General features: G+C 41.1%; 1 protein-coding gene across 1 annotated transcript in view; it reads left to right on the plus strand.

The window, feature by feature from the left end:
- Positions 1-404: 404 nt before the first annotated feature.
- LOC129370586 (rho GTPase-activating protein 32-like) overlaps positions 405-27,000 on the plus strand; it is an 88,663-nt gene continuing 62,067 nt past the window's right edge. The window contains 2 exon segments of the mRNA XM_055046666.1: positions 405-994; positions 24,621-24,920. Of these exon segments, the coding sequence (XP_054902641.1) occupies positions 24,826-24,920 (95 nt within the window). The 5' untranslated portion in view covers positions 405-994; positions 24,621-24,825.

A 27,000-nucleotide genomic window follows, 5' to 3' on the forward strand; every position in this document is an offset into this window, starting at 1 on the left:
GCAAAAATGTTCAGAAATATCCATCGACGCTAATCAATCTGGACCTTAAACTGACAAATGGATTCCGGCAGAAATCATTCATAGAAACCCATCTTGAAAAGCAGCTTTTAAACTGAGCTGGAATCTTGACTGAGCTCTGATTTCCCTGCAACTTAACTCGTTTAATTCAAGTGCAGTCGGTTTTCTACCCACACAAATCCACTGTGTTCACCATCCAATGTGTTCCTCCACATATGTTGTGCTGTTATGGACATCTTGTTTGTGTTCAGTGGCGCTTTCAACGAAACCTAGTTCATCTAAACCACTTCAGCGGTTGTCAGTTGAACGTCTGTGTGGTGGGTTAATTCCCCCCCAAGTTTCAGACAGGCCGTGAACGCAGCGCAGAGATAGCGCCGCTGCTCCCCCTGCTCTGACTGTTCCAGTCCGTATCCAGCCCGAGGTGTGCTCTCTCTCCCTCCGCGGAGCAGCACATGCCGGACTGGCTTTTGACAAGTTTTAAACTGGAACAGGCTTCGGTGGGCACCGGGGAAAGGCAGGACTTTGCTGCGAGTTGCTGGGTGTCGCTATGAATGGGATGAAACGAGGCGGAGGAGACGGCATTCCTGATTTTTTCCCCTCCTCCGAATAGCGACAGTAACTGACAGAAACCGCCGCCTGTCCGCCTTGTTGCCCCAGTGGAGCGAGCCTCTTCTTCCTTTTTTGTTTGGGGTGAAACTAAACTCGCTGTGAATGTGAGCCGTGGCGCGCTTTTTTTTTCTTTTCCTTTTTTTTTTAAATTATTCCTCGTTTTTGCCTCCCAGTCCGGAGACTTTCAGGGGAATATGCTCAGGCACTTTGCGCCTGTCGCGTTTTGGGCTAAGCCGTGATGACGAGGGACTTAAACAGCGGTGAAACGCCAGGCGGAGACAGCGAAAGCTAAACAGCTCATCACCCCACCAACAGCTCATCACCCCACGGCGGTAGAGCGACCGCAGCCCGGAGCGGACAATTCAAGGTACTCCGACCACGTTTCTCAACACCAGCCTCCCGCCGTGTGCTCTTGTCGTTCCTCTGTGACAAAATGATGCGAGAATCAGAGAGGAGTTAGCTAATGATACAGTGCACGTGCGTGTCAGGGAGGAACGGCCGAAGCCGGACTGGCTCGAGGGGAGGGAGGGGCTGTGGGGGGCTCCCGTTTCCCCAGAAACCAAAGAGAACGGCACACCGGTCCTCGGTTCAAAGGAGGATCGATTGACCGCTAATCGGCGCTTTTCTTTTAGCACAAGTTTATCCACGTGACGGTTGCAGGTGATGTTCAATGATTTCACTCTAAAATCTTGACTCGTCGTCCCAAACTAGTCGTGCCGCTTGCACAGGAGGTCGATTCTGGATGGGTTCACCGTGTCTTCGATCGTTTATCGTAACCGATTCTGATCCGTTTTGATGCATTTAAGGAGTGGGCGGGGTTGTCAATGTTTTTATGTTTGACCTGGGAGAACATTATGGCAAATCTGTGATCATCCACCTAGCCTAGCATCTCCAATCAACGCTTCAGGCGCACAGATATACTCATTCATTAGATTCGAATATTATCGAAAAGCACATTGACTTCAGGAACATTTGGTGAGTGAAACACAATCATATAGATTAATTACACCCAGATAGATGTTTGAAAGACTTTACTTTCAGCTAATAAGAACATAACACATAAAATAACATCAGACCAGTAGAAAAAAACCACAACCTTGTGCTTAGTGAAAAGTATGTTTGATGCCCGTTTAAAGGTTATTTTCGACATATACTTTTAATCTGACAAGACTCACCTGGATGTATATTCAAGTTTACCGTATATGACTGTACACCGACCTAGAACAGCAGGGAATTTTTCAGTTTTCCGACCGTGGTCCTCAATTCACACTGCCCCGCATGTTTTAGATGTTTTCCCAATCTCCAACTGATGAGTGATTAACATGTTGAACTGCAATCAGGATCAGATGTGTTACAGCAGGGAAACATCTGAAACACGCAGGGCGGTGTCCCTCAAGGACCAGTGATGGAGTGTGGAACTCGCAGTTAATACAATACCAAGGAAGAAATACAAAGGTATTACCTCCCTCTAGTGAGGGATAACAGATCATTTGTGAACCATTTGAAGGTCATCATTCAAGGAGATTTCCTTTTCAGATAAAAAGAAAAATAGTGGCTAATTTTTCTAGAAGTGAACCTCCTAGGAAATTAATCCCAAAATCAAAGTGCGTAACACTCCTTGAAATAATAATAATAGTAGTGAAAAAAAAAAGAAAACACCTCAGACTTTTCAGACCTCAGTTTGGATGTTAGATGTCAATTTATGTTAGGACACTTACAGGAAGCCTGAAGGAGTTTGACTTAATATGGAGGGGTAAAAAGAAAGCATGTCCCCTTAAGAAGAGCCATTTTCAGCTGTTTCTGTCAAATGCAATGAATCAGAGGATGCACTAAGTTCTTCTATTTTAGTTTCGTCTTTCTTCAGTCAATAATGACCGATGCATTTTGGATATTTGAGGCTGGATGAACTGCGAAAGGGGTCAGGCCATTTGCATAGCACCCACTTATAAAACCTATAGAGGGTGTACTTTCTTTCCTCCATACCTGTAAATAAAAACATTGTTTGGATTAACTGAGATTATTTACCTCCCAAGAGCTGGATCAGTCAGAAGTACCACGCTGATCTACTGGATCAGTTTGTTGTTCCGTTTCAAAATGATTTGATGTGAAGTGTTGGATTCCAGATGAGGTTTTAGCCACATGGGCGTGCCTGAAAGCTCTTTTCTTGTTATCTGAGCCACATTTCCCATGGTCTTTTAAAACCTGCCCTCCCTATATTGGTTTACATTGTAAGGATGCATGCATGGAAGGCTTAAATGCTTGTTTAACTACACAATCCGGCAGCTGACGGGGGAGAATATACACACACACAAGCTAGGTTTTTAGGTCAATGAGTGTTTATACTCAGACTCAACTGAAAACAGACTAGGCCCCAAAAAAAAAAATCTTTTACTGTCATTTGTTTTTACCAACTCTAAGCCACAATGCTCCCAGTTTAACTGATTGACTGCAGAGTTGTTGCAGGGTGGTCTGATGGTCCAGTCAAAGTCCAGTCCTCAACCTGGCAGGTGTTTTGGTGAAACTGAGGAGCTTTGGATAAGCATCTCAGCACTTGGGCCCAAGTTGCCTACTGAGCATCAGTTGCTGTGTTGCCATTTTGAGTGTGTGCAGATCTTTATCTGTATCCTGCCAATGGTAAAATAGACAATTTTGCACTTGAGGTGTTTCCATTAAATAAGAAACGCAATTAAAACCACAAATGAATGAACTTTTTCACGCGATAAGACACCAAACATAGCAGTGACGGATGTAAACAGAACATATAATTCAGCCATGGCGCTAGCACGCATCGTCTATCAGAAATCAGAGGAGTCTTATTCAGACGATGTAGTGACAAACTCCTTATTCTTGACAGCGGCTATGTATGACAGACTTGGGTTTGGGGGATTTTGTAGTCTGCAATTTTACAGAAGAGCCATGGATTCAACACTTTCGAATGACGCATAACTTCTTATGAACAGTGCAGTGCTGTGAGAGCTGAGGTGGAGACAGCTGCACATTGTCTGAAAAGAACAAAAACAAATCACCCTATTTACTAATTCGTCTTTGTCATTTCTGCCAGTAGTAACATTATCTAGCTGTTAATGTTGTGTGATGCAAAAAAAAAGTGTTTCCATTGCAGTTCTGGTGCGAGCACAAAAAACCTTTGAGTTTTTCTAAATTGACGTGTTTCCATTAAGTGAACTCACTTTCGTAATTCCAATCCACAGTTTTATGATTAATGGAACTAGTGAATGAATGTATCAGGGGTGCACTGATTGCAGTTTTCTGGCCAATCACTGATCTTAAAAAAGCCTAACTTGCCACGTCAATTTTTTGGGGGCCAATAGTGACTTTTTTTTTTTTGTCTGAAAAGTCCCTATAAATAGTGATAAAGTTGCAGCAGTGGGATTGACTGATAACTGCGCCGGAGCAGACATGATCTGGTGGGGAGTGAGCCCTCTCTCAGGGTGGAGATAAAGACAGTGACTGATTCTCAGACCTTTGCAGAGGCAGATAAAATCGGTTTGTTGTGTATCGGCTGATCACCACCCATAAATCGGGGCCGATTAATCGCTGCACCTTTAGAATGTTTACCTGTCTGTGAGTGAGATTAGGTGAATGTGGCTCAAAGTGTAAAATGCCTTCAGTGCAAAGTATGACTAAAAGCGCTATGCAGATTCAGTCCACTTACCGTTCAGAACTCAATGAAATTTCAACTGAATTTCTTTGACCAGCCAAGAAATAGTTTCTGAAGGCTGGGTTACAAGTTAGACACTTTCTACACTTCTTCTAATGCCATAACTACATGGTTTCCATCGGGTTCGCAGTGGGAACCGTGCACTTATTTCATCCATCATCCTCTAATCACTCAGAATGACTAGTTGGTTATTGTATAGACTCGTCTCTGGACCTGGAAGCCTGACAATATAGATCATCAACTATTTTTCCATCAGGGTCATAGGTCAGTTCTTGGTGGAACATGTGCCTGCATCAGGTTGTGTGTGTGCTTGTCTGGATTTGGAGAAACATCCCTAGCTTGCCTGCGTTTGTGCAACAGCCTCCACATTCCCAGCATGTTGTTGCTTGGTATGAGTCTCTACTCCAGCACTCTGCTCTCCAGATGAAGAAATAATGCAGCTGTTTTCTGCTTTTCTTCCTGCAACTTGTGCATTCATGATGCTCCACGGCAAACATTTACGGATCTCTGCAGGAACACTGCAGTGCAGTGTGTACGGACCTATTCTCTGCAATGTGATTCTTTGTAGCATCACTCAAGAAATCTGATAATCCTGAGTAATTTGACCGGAGGGGCTTTGGAAATGCTGATTTTTCTTTCTTTATCTGATGACAGATTTGTCTGTGCTGTGGATTATTCCCTCTCTGTTCGCATCCAGCAGAATAATCATGCCACATAAATAGTTTTATTTGTGGACAGGTAAAGTTGCAGCACAGTGCATGGAGTTGACACGGCGTCAGAAACATAATTGGCCTTCCTTGTTCTCGGATTATTCTGATTTCCGTCGGCTTGTTTATATCGGAGATAATCAAATGATGCATCTTGACGTTTTGTGTTTCTAGGTGTCACATCAGAACTGCTTCGACATTTTTGTGTGTTTTGACATTGAAACTTGTGTTCTGACTCCTGCAGAAGACATGAGGTGCACCAAAACATTTGCCCCAATTTCCTTCATTTTGGGAGCTTGACGATAGGTTGATACTTACAGGAGAAACTGATGTAATCAGCCACTGGCCCTTTTATTGAGCTCAAAGTCAGAAACCGTGTTGTTAATTTCAAGAGCTGAAAAATATTGTTAGCTCACAGGGTTTTTTTTTTCTTGTTTGCATTGAATAAAATAAAACCTAGTTTTCAGTTCCAGTGAGAGCTGAACAGGGAAGAGTCGACAGATTTGGATCTCTGCTGCTTCTCTGGAGTTTAGTTTGCCTAAAGTTAAACTTCGTATGGATTTTTTAAAAATCCCAGGTATTTTATTTTCTCCCTGCATTATATAAATTTTTTGGACTGTTGAAGAAATCTGGAGTACCAGGAAAGAAAGCTGCACATGCATGGAAAGAACATGCTGAGAGCTTGCAGAAAAAACACTAGCTTGAAATGCACTGATCTGATACTAATATCTGTGAATATATCTAAAAACATATATTCACAGGAATATTGCAGGTTAAAGTGAAAAACACATATCTAAAAACATTTCCAATGTTTTTAGATATGTGCATCGGAGGTGGAAAAAAGTGGAACACCTGGCCGGGGTTTGAACCAGGGACCTTGATGAACATATTTTCTCCTAAGAAAGGCAAAATTTCACCTCCACTTCCTCTGATGTTCAGGTCTTTTTTGGGGTTAACTGAGAGAATAAAATGCGTCCTCTGCAGTACAACTGACCTAATAACCACCCAGAGTGTAAACAGAGAACAATTGATCATACAGTGTGACAGCTCACCTTACCAGTCTAATTAATTCAGCATTTTGAATTTAAATCAGTGCGTGGATACACCGTCTGTGTTCAGCCCTCTGCTCTCATCTGTGCATAAAACATTAGTACTCTCAACAGTCTTTTTGTCTGTGTGCGTTTGCCAGTGACAAAGCCAGACACGACCTCTGACCTCTGCATCAGACACTGCCACATATATGTGAGGTTAGCCAGCCGTTGTTGTGTCTGCTTCTTGTCCCTTAATTCTGCCTGCCGGTTATCTCGCTGCTGCCGACTCCAGAAGCGCCTTGCTCCAGTCCCACTGCGGAGTCGCGGCGATGCCGCCGCGGCATTCCCAGAAGAGATTCCATTCCTGCGTAAACAATCCTGGCATTGACACCGCCGCCGATTAGCTGGTTGCCAGGGTATTTCCACTCCGACCTCACATCAGATCTGAGAAACGGGAGTTCTGTTTCAGGGTTGGTCTGGCGGCAGCTTTGTGTGAAGTCACTCTGGCGGATGTCAGGGAAACCAACGCTGTTGAACGCTGGGCTCGCTGCCTTGCCAAGACGAGTGGAAATTGAACTGGAGGTTTTCACAAGGCCGTGGAACTTCTGGAAACTGTCAGGATGGGGTTGAAATATTCCTCCCTCATGTTTTCATTCAGCAGTTTTACAGCGGTTGAAAAGTGTGTGTGCTGCCTCGGTTTTAGTTTTCCCCTTTTTATTGAATTGGATGAAAAATGTTAATGTCTCGATGCCTGAAGGGATCCTTCTTTCTTTGAATAATCAAGGAGGGAAAAAATCAGCGCCAAGAAGAGCCATTTCTCAACTATTAGAATAAAAGGCTTCAATAAAACCTAATGGATGGAAACGTTAAGAATGGAGCTGCGTTTAATCGGCTCATTTGCATTTTGCTAAAAGTTTTCAAAAGAAGAACCGAATGGGTCGTTCGAACACACACACACACACCATGACACACACTTCTGACCTGTGTGAATATGTGAACACAGAAACTGGACCAATAAAACCAGGTCACCATTTCTAATGATGCTGTGCCAGCACAGTGTGCTCCTTCTGATCAGCCGGTCTTCTACTCCCAACCCAAAGCAGCCAGATGCGTTCCTTTACAGAAACACATCTCCTTTGTGTGTCTGCTGTATGTGCTGGCTTATCGAAAAACACATTATTTGTGTCTGAAAGTAAAGAGATGCAATGGATTTTGTGGAACATAAACTCTGAAGAATGTGTCTCTCTTGCGCACCTCCTTTCTGAATAGTGACTGCACTGGGATCAGGGGTGTGCTTCATGGCAGGTGGAATAGTTTTGCACTGTGACTTCATCTTGTTTCCTTTTTTAAGAATCTGCTGATGGTGGCATTTCAGCGATAAGCGCGTAAAACATTCATATTTTGATGGCAAAAAAATGTTGTGTTCTACTTATGAAAGAGGAAAATGTGACAAATTATTTCTAATTATTTTTCTGTTGATTCTAATGTTTTTGTGATTAGTTAAAATTATAATACAAATTTTAGTAAATACTTGAGAGTTCCCCGTAAACCCGAGGTGTCCAAAGTGTGGCTGATTTTGTGCAGCTGCTGAATGAAAGAATAGATTCATTTTTATTTTTCAGTTTTCTTCAAGCGAGCCCAAAACAAATTAGTACAGTAGCTGGCATTTTTGTCAAAGGAAATATGAATAATCTAAAAAGATTTACATCCCTTTCCAGACTTTTTCATTTGTTTAGATGAAAATGTTTCATGCCAAGTTCATTGTTAAACTGGCCAAAAAAAAAAAAGTAATACTTTGTGATATTTGGCTTCTGGATGTTTTGAGAGAACTGGTTTAGGTTTCCACAGCTAGAAAAGCAGTTTGATGCCACATCTTCACTTTCATCCGGTAAATGTTTCAGGTTCTGTTGGATTCTCCATTTCTTACAGGATCATAGTTCAGTAAAATGAATTAAACGGAGTAATGAGATGTTTATATCAGTAGATTAGAATCTCCAGGCCTCAGCCATGTATCCAAAGGACAGAAACGATTGATCCGTCACCATCTCCTCTGTCTGGTGTAGGTACCGGTAACACATTTCCCTCTCAGCAAACATGTAGCCGTCTCAGTTTTAGAGGTCACCTAGTGATGACATCACTGCAGTCAATAATTGATACACTTGTAAAATGAGTATGTGTGCAGCTGGGATGTGCTGAGCTCAGGCCGGCGCTGACCTTTGTTACACGATAGCCCTGCGGCCCTCCGTCCAGCAGATGGGATGCAGGAGAGAAAATCGAAACACCAAAACGAGCTTTTTGGAGCTGGGATTTCAATTCTCACATGACATTTCACTAATCTCTGTTGCTTTTTCTTTTCGTTTCGTTTTTTTAAATCAGGTCTTCACCCAGCTGAAAAATGCTTTTTGTCTTTACCCAGTCATGGTGTTGTGCAGCCACGGTTTTAAATCCTAACTGTAACTCCCCTTAATAACACTTGGTACGGTTTTCAGTGCCATCATGGATTAGATATCAGTGCATGCAGCCCTACTCCAGGTCCTGGGGGGAGCCTGCTTAGTGGCCCCGTTTACAGCTACAAGACTCTTAAGCCTCGGGGCTCTTAGCGGCCCCCAGCTTCAGGTTGAATGGCAGGTCATACAAACCCACATTTCTTCACCTCCATGTTGTTAATTAGGTTGATGGATGCGATGTCTGTCTTCTTGCGTTTAGATCAAACACACCTGTCATGTCGTTGCTAAACTTCTGCCAGTCATTCTGCTTATGCATAAAAAAACGTTTTCTTGTTGTCACAGATTAATAGTCACAATCTTTAAGTCTTGTTACGCTGAGCACATTCAGACTGGAGGGACCGGCCTATCAGTGACATGGCTTCATCAGTACAGCCAATCACAGCTATGTTTAGCAGACTGACTCATCTGAGCAGCTGTTTAGCATTTATCTGCTCTATGTCCTCTGTGTGTTGATCTGAAGTGAATGTTTTCAACTTTTAAGAGTATTTGAAGTGGTAAAGCATGTTTCCTGATGCTAGGAATCTTTCAGCCTCAGTAAGAATGCTGTTACCTCTTGTTTAAAATCTTCCATACAAATTGTTTAGTTGAAGAAAAATATACTTTTAGTTTTTTTATTTACATTTTTTTTACTGGAACACATTAGATTTGCAGCAGGGTTTTATTTTTTTTGGCAGATTTAATGTGTGGACCGACTTTGTTTTCTGCTAAGGAATATTGGTAGTCGTGTCATGGTGGCTTCAAGGCGAGGGAAACGGCATTCATCACAATTACACTTTAAAAAACAGAAGTTGTTTTAAGAAAAGATGCACTCAGTGTGAGATTGAAATCAGAATGGTAATTAGCAAGCCAAATGTTTTGTTTTTCTCATAGTTAAATGTAGGGAATTTAAATACTCCTATTAGCATATTTGAGTTTTATAAATATTAGGAACATGTACATTGAGTTAATGGTGAGGGTCTTCTAAAGTGTTTTTTTTATTATTATTATTTTTATGAATTCAATACTCCTGCTCTCATCAAATAAGCTCAAGCACATTTCTCTCTAATGTGCTTGTATGTATTTGAATATTCCATTCAATGTATTATCTATTGATACTGATCATTGGTAATGTGATATGTATATCTATTGCTATTGATTTATTGTCAAGCCATTGGACTATTCCTTTGAAAATTAATTTATACGCTAAAGAATAAAGTTCCACATCCTATAGTTTTGGTGCTGATACAATTTGACAATGTCAGCAAAATCTTTTCCAAAGTGCGTGTTGTCAATATAGTTGTTAAAATGCTTCAGTGAGCAGCAGAGATTAAGTTACACTAAGAAACTCTCCAGTTTCTCAGTCAGAACTTGAGAGCTTTCGCCTCTCACACCGAACACTGCGTTGTGGCCGGGCTGTATTCATCTTATCAACAGAATTAACAAGGTCACTGCTGATGGCCGGTCCTCTGAGACTGGAGACAGGGGGCTTTGGAGAGGGCATCGAATGACTAGCATAACAAGGTAGATAAAAACACAACACTGAAGGAGAATCATAATGCCTGTGTCTCACTTTGATTATAGTCTCGAGTGGAACCTGCGACATCTAAGTGGCTCCTACTGAAACCAGCCGGCACGGACTGACGTGAACTGGATTTAAACACGCCTTCTCCAATGACCCGGGTCTTTTGTCCGCTTGAGTTATGGTTGAGAAATTGCTAGTATGAGTAAAGTAGCCTTCAATTCAGTTGATGTCTAATAGTATATGACCTTTCCTTTGCAGTCTGTTGGATTATACAACACAGCCCACATGATGTTAATGTCATTTAAACGGAGGCAGAACAAACTGCTTGGTCATGGCACCATTCTTGTTTTTGTTTTGTTTTTTTTCTTCATCAGCTCCCAATGAGTTTATGAAAAAAAAGCCCAACTGAAGTTGCTGGGGGTAGTGATTATACTACCAACCTCACTCCATGCAGGCTGGTTTACATTGACAACAACTAGAAAACTTCATGACATCATGAAATGGTTTCCAGAACAAACCCAGTAGGTGTTTATAGGTCATTCAGCAGGCAAGAAAGAAGACAAGTTGCGCTATCGTTTTATTATTTGTTACAGGACATTTATAGAATTGAAATGACTGATTTCATTTGCACCAGTAATGGTGGCAGAACTTTGGTTCTGTTATGATGGGGATGTACTGATGTACAATTTGGGCCGATATCAATCTCCAATATTAATATTGCTGTCATGGCCCATAACTGATATTTAATATATATATATATATATATAAATATAAGTATATATATAAATCAACCTGGCCTTATATATTCAACTAAGAGCGTAAATATGACTAATATCGGCTGCTGTTGACGCATATATTTTGTGCATCAGTAATCATGTTGGTTAAAGATGAAAAGCAGAGAGGAGGAATTTCTAACTGTAGCTGGGATTTGTAGACCATCAGAGATTCAAATGTTTGGCCAGTTACCTGATAATCAGGTGGTTCTCTGACGTGATCTAAATTTCTACTTGTATTCATAATTGCCACAAACAATTATTTATTGTTACTCCTAGGCAAAACCAGATTTGCACTGGCACAACAAAGCCATTTCTTCCATCAATCATATCCCCATCTCCAACGGCTCTCTGCCCGACTTTCTAGTCATGTGGCTGTACAGAGACTTGAAGATGAAACGCATCAAATGAGGTGGATTATCAGGATGATGCCATACAGTTCATGTTCCAGTGGAATATCTCTGCTGCTCAGACAGTGAGTTGTTAGAATGACATCATGGTTCTGAGAGCGCGATCCAGCAGTAATATTGAGTCAGTGGCTTCTTCAGGTTGATTGAAAGACTGACCTCTGTCAGAGATGCTTCCTGCCCACTGCATCACCATCCAACCTTGGCAAAAACCTTGAAGGCTAGACATACTACAGTAAAGTTACGCCATGGTGTTCTTTGCGCCTCTCTCTGATCGAATATACAGGGTGAGGAAATGATGGCAACCTTTTAGATATCTCGGAGATAAAGTGTTTCAGTTCTGTGGAGACTGATATTTAAAGTTGGTAATGCTAATCATGCTAATTCTGCTAATCCCGAAAGACGGTTTAAAATGTCAAGTCTGTTTTAATTTTATTTTAAAAGGGTAAAACTGTGTATCACATGGACTTTGCTCACACACATGGTGGGATGTTTCCTCTGCTCCTTGTATAAATAAGTAATGGCCACTCACAGCATGAAGACTTGAAAGAAATATTTTTGCAGGGTGTTAATTATAGTTCTAAAGAGAAACGTGAGTCAGTTTTGCAGGTCAAAGTTTTACTGCAGATTGTAACCGAGCCAAAAAATCTCTGGGTAAAATTAGAAATTTTGAGATCAGCTTCTTTACGTTTGAGAATAAATTACGGTTCAATAGCCGTGTTAGCTGAATGCAGTTAATCTCATTGAGGCTGCATGTTTTCTCCGGTGGAGAAGTGTAATCGGCAACAACACGTAACAAGTTGACTGTTGGAAATTAAGCAACCACATCAGTGATCATTTATTGGGCCTACAGCAGCACAAAGGTCTTTTTTCTGGTCTTTCAAGTCTCGTGTGCCAAAACCTCTTTCTTGCTGTGCGTGACTTGGTAAGTGTTAAATGCATTCCACAGGAAAACATGTAGTTTTGGACAATGCTGTGTCTGTAAAGGATAGTCATCAGTCTTAAAGTATTTTGGTGACAATGATCCAAATTAAATCAAATTAATGAGTGCTGTGCCGAAAGAGAGCTTCACAAAGACCATCTTATGCCCTGCGTGGCTGACACAATAGCTCATTGTGCACAGTAAAAGGAGTATAAAACGGATGGAAACCCACTTAAGTCATGGAATCTCAAAGATGGTTTGCTTGATTGAGGAACAATCTTTTCTTTTGCTTTGCCTCCAGAAACAGAAGTTAACAAGCTAAAGGCCACAAGCCAGAGGTAAACTTTGGGGGTAAAAGTGGGTTAATAGGTGCGTCTCTTGGCCAGCATATCTTTTGTCGGATGGAGTCCATTCTCTGAGCATTTGACCTGGTCAGTTTGAGATGATCTGAAAATGGAGAAACAAGGTTTAACTGAGAGCTGAATCAGTTAAACGGGGGTTTTTACCAACTTCTGTGCTGTTGGTACACATACTGTGTTCTATAGTTATAACGTTCGGTGGTGTGAAAAAGCCTTTACCGTTTTCCTGATTTCCTTTTTCATTGCATGTTTATCTCCCTTAAGAGTTTCAGAACATCAAACCAATTTAGATATCACTCAAAAACAACACAAGTTAACACAATACAATTTTTCAATAGTGTTTATGGGCCTGTGTTCTCTTTTGCTAAATGAAATCAGTTGCTTACGTGCCTCAAAACATAAATGAAAACAACTTTGTAAGACCTACATTTTCGGTTTGTATTCAGAGCTACTTAAAAGAAGAAGAAGAGGATCGGGTCAGATTTCAAAACTGGAGACCTGCATCGGTCAGGAAAAGCTGAGAAATCTTTAGTTTTTACAGGAAAACATTAAATTGAGGAACAACATGCTTTTCCTCTGTCGAACTGGAAGCTGTAGTTCATGAGAGCTAGGGACACCTTTCAGACTAAAACATGTTCAATTTGAAAAGCATGTTATTTACCTTGTTGAAGTAATTTTACAAAAGGTGCTCCAGATTCATTCAGTCTAGTTTCTTCTAGACCTTTGGCCAGGTTTAAACAAAGCAATCAGGTTTTACCAAACGAATACAGATGGATTTAGATTCACTTCATCTTACACAGAAGCTACAGTCAGGTCTTTAGAGGTATAAAGTGTTTGATGTTCTCCACATAACAGTTGATTATCACAGTGTGTATTCAGTCTGGCTCTGTCTATGGTAGAGACCGTGATATTCAACTTTAACACAACATCCATCTCATCTCTCTGATATTATTTACATCCGAACTGCACCACTAATAAATGTTTTGGTAATTGGTACTCCATTTCACCGTCCATGTATGGTCAGCTTCATTTAAACGACAGGAAGTTGTGAAGGCTTGTGTAATGAGTTTCCTGTCAGAGTGACTCAAGCTTTTGTTTGTTTAAACAGCTTTGGTGCCCTCAGTGATTTGCAAGATGTCCTGAGCTCTACCTGGATTTGTCCCGAAATCGTATTAAACAAATTAATACACAGTCGGCAGACACTGTACTTCTCTCAGTTCATGTTTTTCAGATTTTAAAAAGTTTGTGGAAACGAACCGCCTCGGGATGACTAACATACATATACATGGAAAATAGGCTATTTCCCTGTCCGTAGCTGACAGCCTGATGGTGTTGGACGTATGCTGGCAGCATGCAGCCCTCGTCATTAATCAGAGCCGCAAAAGGAAGTTAATGAAGCCGGTTTGTAGAGCGTCGGCATCCAGTCAGTGAACCATGAGTTGTCTCTTGCTTGTCTTTCAGTTTTAAATGCTGTCCAGGGTAACTGACAGGACAGATGCCTCATTTGGACAGAGGATTAGTTTCAGCTGAACCCACCCGCATTTTCAGCACAACTTTCTGGGAGATTTATGTCAAAGGTGCCCTGATAAATCACTTATTTATTAGTGAGTGTCAGTGTGAGTCAGCATGCTGTGCTGTGGGCCAGATGCAGTCGTGTCCTCTCCTCGGTGACACGGTGCTGGTGCCACGCCTCAGGAGAACACTTGTCACTCACCTGGAGTTATTCCCTGGAAGGCTGCTGCAGAAAGCGCCAACAATCTTTTTTTAGTGACAGCTGAATGATTTAATTAAGGGGAAAATTCTCGTTAAGAAAAATAAGTAGGTAAATCTGTAGGAATAGCTTATAAGAATCAAGTTGTGCTGACAAAATCAACATTTTTAGTTCGATAAGATGGAGTTTTCTTTACATTTTTAGAAAAATACTTTTAATACTTTTCTTTACATTTTTAGAAAAATACTTTTAATAAAATACTTTTCTCTTTTCGTTGCTCATACATCACTGTGTGTTTTATTTTCAGGTGTTTCAACATGCTTTGCTCAAAACATACCTGGGGTTTTGACTTGATTCTTTGCAAGTTTGAGAAATTCTTGAATTTCCCAGGGCAACCATTCAGGTGGGCAAAACGCCTGGGTGGACCGAGCTCGGGCGAAACTCCTCCGAGCTGCAGATCCCAGGTTTCTGAGTTTTCGCCCCACAGAGCAGCCCTCCTCCCACCCTCATCTCCTGCACACTAGCCAGCAACAGTCAGCAAACACCTGGTGGAACTGTGCACCTGCTCATTAAACAAGGTACTTATCAGCAGTTAAAATCATTGCTAAAAAGATTAATACAGCAGTGATGTCAGAAAGAGCATGAGCGTCTTCAAGAGACAGAGGTCCAATTTCAAGCCATTAATTTGCAAAGTTAGATTTTTTTTTTCTGCTGTTTGGCATGGACAGTATTTTTATAACAGGAAGTAACACAGTTCATTGACTGGACTATAAAATAGCACTATGCGGCTGGAAAATACATAATACTTCCCCATTAAAGTGAAACTATTTTAATTAACAATTTTCCTGGTAACTGCTGTGAATATATGACATTTGTAATAAATGATTTTACCCTGCATGCTCATTTATTATCCATAAATCTAAAATAATTTTTCACTTGGTTGTCTTTAGTATATATTTCACAGCATCTAGTTCAGTATTCATGAAACAGGGTGCAGTACTTCTAGACCCGTACAGTAATAACTTGTGAGTCTATTCATGTGATGCTAGTCTATTTTAAAGGCAGGTCTTATTGTCCAGCATAACTCTTGTATCTTCATCAGCTCAGATAAAATGGCTTCACAGAAACGGTGTTTGTGCCCAGTAGTGATTAGGGGGATTTGGTGGTCACTGTTGATGCTTCACACAGTGGATTGCAGATTTCTGGGCAATGGTTGATTTTTTTTATTTTTTTTAAGACCTCGTCCCAGAATAAGATCTGCTTCGGCTGATCACCGATCTCCCAGAATTAAGGAGAGTTCTGTTTCAGTGGTCAAGCATGTGGTCTGCTACTGTTGAGATTATTCAGTCTTGTTCATAAAATTCTCAGCTTAATATTAAGAGACGTGCACCAGCTCATAAAGCCAGCTGTTGTGACGAAAGGGCCATTCACACCAAGAACAGTGACTGTTACAATAAAATGATAATGATGGGAGCATTCAAACAGTTGAGTGCCAGCCTTTTGTAAGCTGTGATGGCAGCATCCTCTGCATGCTTCAGCTGTGCTGAGGCCTATAAAATGGGATTTAATGAGCATCTACTGCTGTTTGGTTGCACAGAGAAGGAGGAAAAAGTAGAGCAAGCCTCTTGAAAACTCACGCTGCGTAGGCTGACTGGAAATACAAATTAAACCATTAGTGCCTCACATAGCACTTGGTGTTTCCACAAGCAGTAAATTGTTTTTAGGGTTTCACAAGAACTAGGATTATTATTATTATTGTGGCCAGGGTCGGTAAGGCTAAAACTTGAGACAGTTCCAGTCACCAGCTAATTTTTTTATTTTATTTATTTTTTTGGTGCATTTCTTCTATTCACATGTACAACTTCATCATCTTTGGCGTTTTACTCTTTAGACCACTTCATTCTGATTCTCCACAACCATTTTCTGCTGTGGGTGACACTGACTGGTTGGATTGGGGTCACTCGGCCAGTCCATCAGCAGCCCACCGTGTTTTTGAGCAGACACAAAATGAATACATTTTGGGTGTGTGAGATGTAATTGCACGTGAGGTTGGGTTCACTGTTCACCAAAGTCTAAAAGCGTGACTATAACTCAGCCTTTATAGTGGCGCTCCCAGAGGTTTGCATTTACTGCACACAAGCCAGATTTTGTTTGGAAGTGAGACCCCCATTTCCCTTTATGAGAACAAATCCCACATTTTTTTTGTTTCATTTTTCTAAAATGACATAGTTCTCATTGGATTGTTCACCTTTTCTTCTCTGGATGATTTAGTTTCCAGATGTCCCACATAATTAGGAGGATTCATCAGGGAAAATAATTGTGCACCAGTCTTCTGCTGTCCGTCCTCGTACTTGATCATTTTTTTGTAATCTGTAGGCGAACTTTGTGATTTATGCATTGCAAATTACGAGGGGGATTTGTGCGTTTTGAAGACGCATTCCAGTACAAAACTAATCTGCACAACTATGAAGCTGTTAGCAGATGAGTTCAAGGTTGCTACCAGTGTTGATGCTGTACAAAGTGGGATTAGACAAAACTGGAGGAATGTTGAGTAGCTCCAGCCTCATTAAACACAACTCAGGGTGTCATTGTAAATGTCAGGGTCTCACAGAGCCATGGTCGAGCTGCAAGTAAGAATAAATTCAGGTGATTCCCCCACAATAGCCACAGAGGAGGGTTTCATCCAACTTAAACCGATAAATGTGCCTGAGAACATTTTTCTCAAAATGATTTATGAATAAGAATGAGGAGAAAATACTCTGACATGAGGAGCTATTACCAGCTATCCCTCCATTGTACTGCATACTGATCCAAGCAGGCTGCTCTCGCAGCGTTCCAATAAAATATAATTGCCTGTCCGGCTGGAATGATTGATGACTTAAAGGAGGAATGGGAGGGTTGTTGGTCTATGGCAGATATTTAAAAAGTCTCTTTGGATTGCAAAGTATATCTAACTGGTATGCACTGCCCATAAATGAATGAAAACAGAGATGGGATTGTAGTAGTATGAAAGTTGACACTAGAGGTACATCGATTGCAGGTTTCTAATCGATCGTAAAGAAGCCCGACCTGCTGGTTTTGATTTTGGCCAAGACCGAAGTTTTTTCCTGAAATGTCGATACATTTAGTGTTAAAGTCGCTAACTTGGGAGCAGTGGGATGACTATTGCTGGTGTGACGCCTGGGGGATTTGACATTTATCTCAAAGTAGGATTTAACGTATTGATACTCGCGAATGAGAAATTGATACTTTCTGAGGGGAAAATAATATTGATAAATTTTGTAGAATTGATCAAAATACGCAGCCCTAGTATTTTGCCATTTCACCAGAGAGCCTTTTTAAACTATCATTGCTATTACTGGTACTGTTTATGTATTAAAAAAAAACCCTATAATAAATAAACAAACAATGCTTAGCCTGGAGGGGGGCGCAAGCAAAGCCTGGTTGCCCGCCAGGCTCTGGGGGAAATCCTGCATTTTTTATTATGTCGTATAAGTTTTTTTTTTTTTTTCTCATGGCGGCTTTGGTGTGTGTTTTTATTTGAAACACCTTGATAATAATAAAAATATTCAGTAAGAATATTTAATGCTTCTGATGCTTTGTTCATCAGATTTTTCTTTTTGCATTTCTAACTAGCCATTCACCAGCCAGGGCCGATCGGGATGAAATTGCCTACTAGCTATTTTTATGCAAGTTTCTACCAGCAGAAAAACTGAGAATCGAACCCAATGCTGATCGTTTTGTTCTCTGGGTCCAATTTCCAAAGTGAAAGTCATTATTATAATATGATATTAATTCTTATCTCTTTTATTATAGAGCCTCAAGAGATGACTTTTAGGCAAGAATTTCTTCATATTGACAGTTTTGATCCAAAACCAAGAATTCCCTAAACATGCTCTCCCACCCTCAGTATGGAACCAGTGGGAGGAGTCCGTTTCTGGTTATCAGTTTTGAACTGGAATCCACTGTTCTGTTGCAATATGTTGCTTTATTTGCTGTAGAATGAACTTGTGCACAGAGTTGAGCTCACTGTCACATGTTGCCTGGTCATTATGAATCACTGACCTGGAAAATAAAGTTCAGCTTGTGGGCTTCTGTATGTCATTGTCAGGCTTTAGCCACAAAATCAGCAAAACCCCTGCATGACTTCACTTAAAGCTCGGGCTGCACATTTGAAAACAAGATATCTTTGTCAGATATAGTGAATGTGGCAAAGAAAGCAACTGTATTTTGTTGAACACAGTGGGGAAGCTGCTATGTGGGTTAATGCCTTTCAGTTTGGGGTTCCACTATCCATGGATACCCGAACTCTCGCTAAGACTTCCAGAAACAATGCAGAAAGAAGCGGGAGAGTGAATGCTGTTGCTTGGTCCTTCAGGATCTGCTTGACAAGTGCCCAGGTTGACGTCACCAGCTGATTTGCACATCAATATGTCGAGGCAGAGAGGCTGCGCTCAACACTTGTTTTTCAGTCGGATTGTTGGTGAGTTCAGTCCAAAGATCTCCGACTTTGTTCCCACCAAGGATGAGGAGCAATGGCTGATCCAGCTGGTTAGATTACCCAAGGTGGACATGAGCGTTTGTGATATACATTCGCGAGGTATTTGCTTGCTATGCCACACTGAGCAACAGCTTGATAGGTTTTGTGTCTCTTTCTCCCCGGCTATTCACAGAAAGCTGGAGTCACATTTTAAACAAACCTTAATTGGGTTTCTGTGGGGGGCAACCCCTGTCTACCACCCCCCTGGGCTTCAAGAACAGATTACTGTAATTACCACTATACATGCGTGCTCCAAATTTAGCCACAGCTAACTTAACTAAGCAGATGTTGCATCTGATTACTCAGCTGCTGTCTATTCACTGAGTAGCAGGATAAACGAGGCATGGCTGGGATTGGGAGAGTTGCATCTAAGGCAGCCTGGTGTCTCATGTAATGACAGTAAGTGAAAATAGATGTATAATTAAATAATGCACTATTATACAAAAGTCCTGCTCCTGTTGGTTTAGGTATTTTTTTGCAAGTATATAAGTAACAGATGTTCTAAAAGTATAGAAATGGTACATATGGGTATCTGTTCCTGCTTCAGTATTGCTGATTTTTCAAGGTTTTTATTATTCATGTAGTAGATTCACCCTATTCATATGGATGGCATGTACAGAGACGCTAACTTTTGTTTTAGAGAATATACTTGTGACTCCTAATAAACAAGTTTTTTTTAAAAATTTTTATGAAAGCCGGACTTTTATTGCTGTGAACTGCTGTTGCGGCTGTAGACTGTACCAGCTTAGCTCTAAATCTGTCACCAGAATACTTCTGCTGTGTGCTTGTAGAGTTTTGAATTAATTGCTGAGCGTAAACATTCAGCCATATTTTAAAGAAAGTACTCGCTCAGTTCTGATGTTTTAGTGGTCCGGTTCTCTGTGCCAGTTTCTGAACTTATTTTCTATCTAATCATGCATTCTTCAGGGTTCCCATCGAGGGGTTACGAGGCACCCCACCAAGCTGAAACTAGGTTTATAGTTTACGCGTTGAGCTGAGCGTGTGTTCTGATGCAGCATCCAGACCAGTGTGCATTGACCTCTCACCTTCAAATTTTTGCCAGTCAATGTTTTGGGGTGCCCTGATCGCAGTTTTCTGGGGCTTATCACCAATCTTTAAAAAGCATGACTTGCTGATTCGACTTTGGCCGACACCAACCTTTTTATTTTTTACTTATTGTTGTCCAAAAAGTCACAGAGTCAAGTCCGCTCAAGTCACAAAGTTGGCAACAGTGGGGAAACAATTATCGGTGCACTTTTTTTTTTTTTTTTTTTTTACTGAGGTCCGTCTTAAATGAACTCTGACTCAAAGTATTACTGTCCAATACAAGTGCTCACGTTAGTAAACTACATGCCCTCGTTGCTCCGTGCAGTCATTGTTTATTGATCTATAACATCCTCCTTGACTTGGCTATTGTCCCCGATATGGATAACTTGCTTGGAAATATCAAAACAAAACTTTTTGATTTTTATTAAAATTTTTTCAACATCAATTACAATTTTTTTTTCTCTCTCTGCTTTGCTCACATCAGAACCCCAAAATTATTCTTAGTCAGAGAATAATCTGTGTCATCTTAACTTTGAGCAACTGTCACTTAAATGTGTGTTTTGTTTGTTGTTGATTGAAAATCAATAGGTTCTGTTAGCGTACATTTTACACCACTTAGTTATTCAGAAATTATCTTAGAGCATAAAGTAGAAGAAACAGAGTTGTGTGCCGGCTTCTAGCAAACCCTGCAATAACACCCTTGTCTCACTTAACATTGTTAAGTGAGACAAGGGTGTAAATATATCACCCCAGCGTCTCCTCCGCTGTGCTGCCATTGTGATGATGGGGAGGATTTTTCCCTCGTGTGTCAAGACTTTTCAGTCCTGACTTTTAATCTCCTCTGAGATGAGCTGAGGCTGTGTCCTTTCACAAGGTCGGCCATTTTCTGTGTTTTCTGCTGCATCAGGTGATCGTGGGAAGCTCGGCCTGCTTTGTGCCGCGCGCTCGGCGCACGCGCAAACACACACCTTCTGTCCCGACTAATTCGCACACCTTATTCCCTGTTCCGTGCGTCCTACTTACGCAGGCGGACACTGACGCGATAAAAACATGGAGTTATGTCAGTGTGAGCTCGGTGTGTGTTGGTGTGTTCTCAGAGTAGCAGTCCAGAGCTACTCTTAGCTCATGTTTCAAACCTTTCTAAACAAATGAAGTGCCATCTTGTGCAGCTTTGGTGGGACTGGACTTAATCACAGCAAAGATGATGCCTTCATTTGTGAAGATCACCTCCCTTCTTTCTCTCCTTTTGGTGTCTCTCCTGTAGGATTACTTAATCTGCCCAGATGAACATGTTGTTGTTTTGGGTAATTTCTCCGGCAACGCTGTTGACTATTTGACCTGGGAGAAGTCATGTTGTTTTTGGTATTCCAGGTAAGGTCTGATTCCAGGCATAAGGATGATGAGAGATTGAGGAAAGATGACTCCATCCTCCTGTTTAAGCCAAGTGACTTGAACTTAATTGAGTTAATAATTGTGTGAATATAGTGCTCACTTGTGGTAAAAAGAGCAGGCTGCAGGTGAGTTTGAGTTCCAGAAATGGTACAAGTTTTAAACACTTGAACGTTTGTTGTTTAGCCATCCTGTGTTGTTCTTAGTTACATGTCTAAGAATCAGATTGGATGTCTCAACCTGAATATGACAACAAAATGTTTTACTAATATAAAGAAAGAAATTAACTCCTTTTCAGGCTTCTTGTCATTACTTTTAAATGCCTCTCACATACAGAAAATGTATATTTTTATTATCCAACTTCCTGTTTTAAACTGACATAAATATATTAAATGATAAAGATACAGATATTGATACTGGATCGATGCATCGCTACACATTTTGAGCTGCTGTAAGAATTTAATGTGTGTCAACCAATAATATTTATTGTGGTTTAAAACTCTGGCAGGATCTTCCTGTCCGTTTTATAGGAGTGATTTTCAACTCTTTTACTATGATTGCACCTGTGCCTGATGTGCAATCTCTGGCATCCGAAATTTGCTTTTCGGATCCATGTGAACACGAAAGCAAATTTAGATCCGTCATCACTTGTTACTGTTTAACAAACACTCTAAGCCTGGCAGTGCTTCGCTCATCTCCATCAGCCGGGAGCTAGCTGGGACAAACATGGAACCTTCTTAATTGAAGAAAAGCCAGTCCAAACAGTGTCTGCTTCATGGGATTTAACATGACATGGAATAAACTGCACATCTTTGGAGGCTAAAATAACTATTCTTTGTTGGGTTTTTTTGTTTTGTTTTTGTTCCAGAAAATCTGTCTGGCGGTGACTCAGTGTCTCTTGTTTGAAGAAATTAAAACTTGGGTCATTGATGCTTTCTTTCAGATAAATATCTGAAAACCTGGGGATCATCCCGGTCTGTTACTTTCTCAATGTTTGTAACGGCAAGTTGTCGAGCTCAACAACGAGCTCAACTTGTCGATTGACAAGCAGAGAGTCGATTCGTTTATACTTCCAGTGACATTGTCACTGCATAAACTTTTACTCTGGGGTTTCTTTTACTTTTCCTCTGTAAAACTTCTGAAGTATTCAGTTTTAGGAAACAAGTTGAGAGGTTTCATCGTGTCCTGAGAGGAAACTTGGTCTTAAAGGTATAAATAAGTAAAGATGCGCCGATACAGTTTCTCATTAGTGCTCATTAATTATTCACAGAAGAGAGGAGTAAACGCAGCATGTGTGAGGGCTTTTGCTATAAAACTATAAAGGTCACTTTTACTAGTTTACAGCGAAGACAAACTGATTTCAATTTGACTTTTTCTATGAAATATGTTTGAGATGAAAATTTTACATCCAAAGGATCATCCATAGTATGAAAGACTGACAGATTTACTTCATGTTTTCAATGTTGGGGAGGATTTTTGACAGTTTAACAGTTCTCTGGCTGACAGTGGCATGATCTGCTGTTTTTTCTTGTGCCTCCTAGTGGAGCAGTGTAATCATTTCTTGTGTTTGTCTTGTTTCAAAATATTTCAGCTCAGTTGTGTATGCTGCCCAATTCTTGTCGGTCATTTTCTTTTTTAACAACTTTGTTTACCCTCATCTGTCCAATTACAACCATCTGAGTTCTGCCTTCTGCATTCCTAAAACAAGGTTTATAAATAAACTGCAAGATAAGTTTTGACATTCATTAAACATTTAAAATCATTCATGTTGGCATTTCAAAGCCTCCAAAATTAGATTTATCCCTCACCTCCAGTTGAAAGCTTAAAAGAATAAAACCGAGCAACTTTGTTGGAATAGATTCCGACTTCCTGGTATGTGCTGAAAGTCTTGCTCTCGCTCTATGTCTTGCAGCCAGAATTAAACATGTTGAAAATGCGATCCATTTAATAACTTCTCTGTGCTTCTTCCAACTTCATCTTCAAAAGCACCACACTGAAACTTAAAGTGGCCAACTCTGTCTGTGTCAACTTCGGCTCCAAAAACATTGTTGTCAGAGCAACCTGGCAGCCCTTAGTTCTTTCACTGACAGGAAAAATATTGGATTTTCCCATTTTTTACCTTGCTTATCACCAGACATGGCCAGTCAAGCAGAAAATGTGCTTAACTGCATCCATACTAATGTGCATTTCCTCCACAATGTTCCACAATTTTGCATTTGTTTAGATTTTTTAAATTTTTAAATTTTGTTTTTTTTTTTTTTGCAACCAAAATCACAGATTTTGTGGTGATACTTTAGAAATTTTCACAAGGAAGTTTGCAATATTTTTTTCCTCATTAAGTCATTTTATTGCAAGGCCTGTAAAACAATTCCACCCTCCTGTCATGGAGAGCAGAGGGAAACCATTTTTCTCGGCTCGGTTCTTTGTGCTTATTTATAACAGTGAATATGGCTTCACTCATCATGTTGAACTGGAAGTATAACTTCAAATGAAGTAAGGCTGATGCAGGAAGAATAACTCCCACCCGCAGGTGTGAGTTAGCAGTCACTGTGCAGTAAACTCCATTATTCATTGGTACGGAAAAAAAATTCTGGGAATGTGGGAATTTTTGTGAATTTACGCAACTGCAGAAGGGCGAGAAACTCTAATGGACGTGTCTAAGTATTGTTGTATGTTTGACCTTAAACTTCAGTTTAATTCATATGTATTATTTTTGGGTGCAAGGCTCATGATGCAACTAAAGTACATTTAAAAGCTTTTTGTAAGAAGCAATTAATCACATAAAAAATTAAAATGAGCTCGATAATTTGTAATCTGAATAGTTTTCTAAGGGAAATTTTGGTTACACAGACTTGATCACCCATTTTATTTCTGGTTTTATTGGAATGAAGTTTTTATTTCCCTTTTCTCTCTTGTTTTTCGTTGTTGTGTTTTAGTTTTGATATTTAAATTTCTTGCAATTCTGGGGTGAATTTATATTATTGTGCCATTATTTTACTTGAAAACGATCTCCAAACGACAATATTATCGTTTATCGCAATAACTTGTGGGACAATTTACCGTCCTGTAAAATGGGTTTTTGTGACAGGCTTCTGCATGTACGTAGATCCTGTAATTAATGCCAGCTGTCTGATGTAGTGCAGTTGTAGCTTTGTTGTTACCTTGAAGGTGAAGAGCCCAATCAGTCCAGTCTGGGTTGGGAAGGGAACTTGAGAGCAGAGGATGGCAGCATGGCCCGTGTTGGCGTTCAACTGTTGATTCACACACGGTGTGTGTGCCAGAACCTCCATGTGTTTACACTGTGCTGAAATCCTGCTCATGATTTTCATGATTATTTTTCTCCCTCCTTCCTTCCCTCTCTTCCTCTCTCTTTTCATGTTCTCCTCATTCTTTCCTCTACAACACTCGTCTTTCCCTCAGCTCTGGGTTCCCTCTGATTCTCCCCTCTCCTCCTCCCCTCAATCCCCTCGTCGTCATCTCTCTTGCCTCTACATGTGATTCCTTCTGTCTCATTTGTCTTTTGCCTTCCTGATCTACCTCTTCACATCCTCTCCCTCTCTCTCCCGCTCGTCCCTCCCGCCCTCCCTCTCCTCTGGCAGGCTGCTCATTGCAGTGAGTCAGTATCATGGAGGCAGGCAGCGGGGCTGCCGCAGCGGTGGGGAGTGCAGCACTGGGACTGCTGGGAGCCACAGCCACGTCCAGCCATGACATCCTGGACAGGTAAGCAGCTGGCACTCACCCCCACCCTCAACGTTGACTCTATGCATTGTGTGTGTGAGAGAGAGAGATAGGGGTAAAGGACCACACCTCAGGTAGGGTTTTAGTGAGCATGCTAGTTTGTTTATAGTTATTGAAGGAGTGTGTGTTGAGGATTTAATCTTTGTGTCCGCTTTTGTCATGACTCCATGTTCCTTGGGTAACTAGCCTGCTTTACGACTGTTAAAAGATTTGGCGTGTGTGTGTGTGTGTGTGTGCGCACATGTAAATGTTGATGGGTGAGTTCCTCAAGGAGAAATGACACCAAGGTATGCGCAAGCAAGGGAGGGAGGGGATGTGGGGGGGATGTATAGCTGTGCCTCACTGCGAGAGCCGAACTGATAGGGTGAGTTTGCACAGTCACCACCCCACCCTGTATAAAGTCCCCCCCTCCACTCACCTCCCCACGACTCTACTCCCAAACACAGCCTATCGGCCCCCATAGCAACTGGAAGACGGCCGTCCCTAATGGTCTCTGCTGGAAGCCTCCATTCACATCTCCAGCAGCCCTGGTCATTCAGCTCCACCAACACCATGCAGCTTTCAGCCAATGACGTCATCGTTCCAGCTGCACGCCCACACCAGCATGCTCGTGCAGTGTCATTACACACACACACATACACACACATCCTCAACCATGCGTTAAACGCCAACAAGCACACATATGGACCTGCATCTAAAATCCTGCTTCTAATGCTGGAGGCTGTTTTACCATAAACACACACGACACTCCGGCGCATGGCGGCTCGTCTTAGCAGCCAGCAGGTGCTGTGGGGGATGTCACTTATTTCCTCCACATCACAGTTGTTAATCTTCGTTGGGCTAATCCCAAGCACTTCCTGGGAATCTCTTCTGGCGCGTTGAGCGATGAGACAGACATTAAGGCAGTGACGTGTTCAGCTTCCTGTTTGCCTTGCTGCTGTGGTCACCGTCTTTAAATGATTTGTATTCAGAAGTATTCAACACCTTGCACTTTGCCATATTCTGACATTACAGCCACAAACTACTGCGTATTTTTGTCTGATTTTAAGTGACCAGCACAAAGTAGTACATAAGTGTTAATTTGAAGAAAAATTAGGCAAACTTTTATTTTGATATTTTGGGGTGCTGTTGTGGTAACAAAAATAGTGTCAATCAGAACTGCTCCTTTTATAGGTGTGGCAGTGACTGCATGACGCAGCAACCATAGCCCCACAAACACAGATAGTTGTATTTTAAGCCATTTGTAATATGCTTCCTAAGGACACCGTTCACACAAAGTGTGATTTCTGTCACTAAACTGCACACAATAAATTCATTTAGTCATGTTTTTTAATTGACTGATGAACATTGATGAACTTATTGAACCAGCAGTGGAGAAAATACTAAAACTATCAATCCCAACAATAAAGGGTTTTCTTAAGCATTAATTTGAATTTATTGTGACGATAAAGCTAAATTCATGATTATCATAAGAAATTTATTTATTTATTTTTAAATGATAAACAGCATGATAAATGCCCACATCTGTTTCTCACTTTAGGGACTGTTTTAGATCAAAAAAATCTTATACAGATTTGAATCGACAGGTCAAAACAGCAATCTGTCCACCTCTTTCTTGAAGTGCAGCCAGTTTCCTATTGTAGCCTTTTCTTCCAGTCCTGCCAAGGGAGCTGGATGGTGGTTATTCCTCTGCTGGATCAACATTATGTTATGTGTTTTGGTTTGTTTTTTAGGATTAGGGATGACCAATAAATCTGCTCAGGCCCTCCACCTGCCCTCAGTCCATCTCTGCTCCTGAACTAGGTCTAAATCCTGCTCTGAGGTTACCATGGCAGCAGCAGCTTAGCATATATTAGACAGTAGTCCAACATGGCAACTGACGACAGTGTGGAGGAGAAAAAGAAAAAAAAAAAGAGGGAGAGAAAGGAAGGGCATTTTGCCAAGGCTAGTGATTTATAAAATTTGTCCGAGAAATCCTGCTGGGTGAGGCTGGATCAGAGGATCAGCAGCTTGGGATCAGGAGGGGGGAGAGAAGCCGGGGACGGGTTCCCCGAGATGACAC

The sequence above is a fragment of the Poeciliopsis prolifica genome, unplaced genomic scaffold (assembly GCF_027474105.1).
Source record: "Poeciliopsis prolifica strain line A6 unplaced genomic scaffold, Auburn_PproV2 SCAFFOLD024, whole genome shotgun sequence".
In the NCBI taxonomy this organism is placed as follows: Eukaryota; Metazoa; Chordata; class Actinopteri; order Cyprinodontiformes; family Poeciliidae; genus Poeciliopsis; species Poeciliopsis prolifica.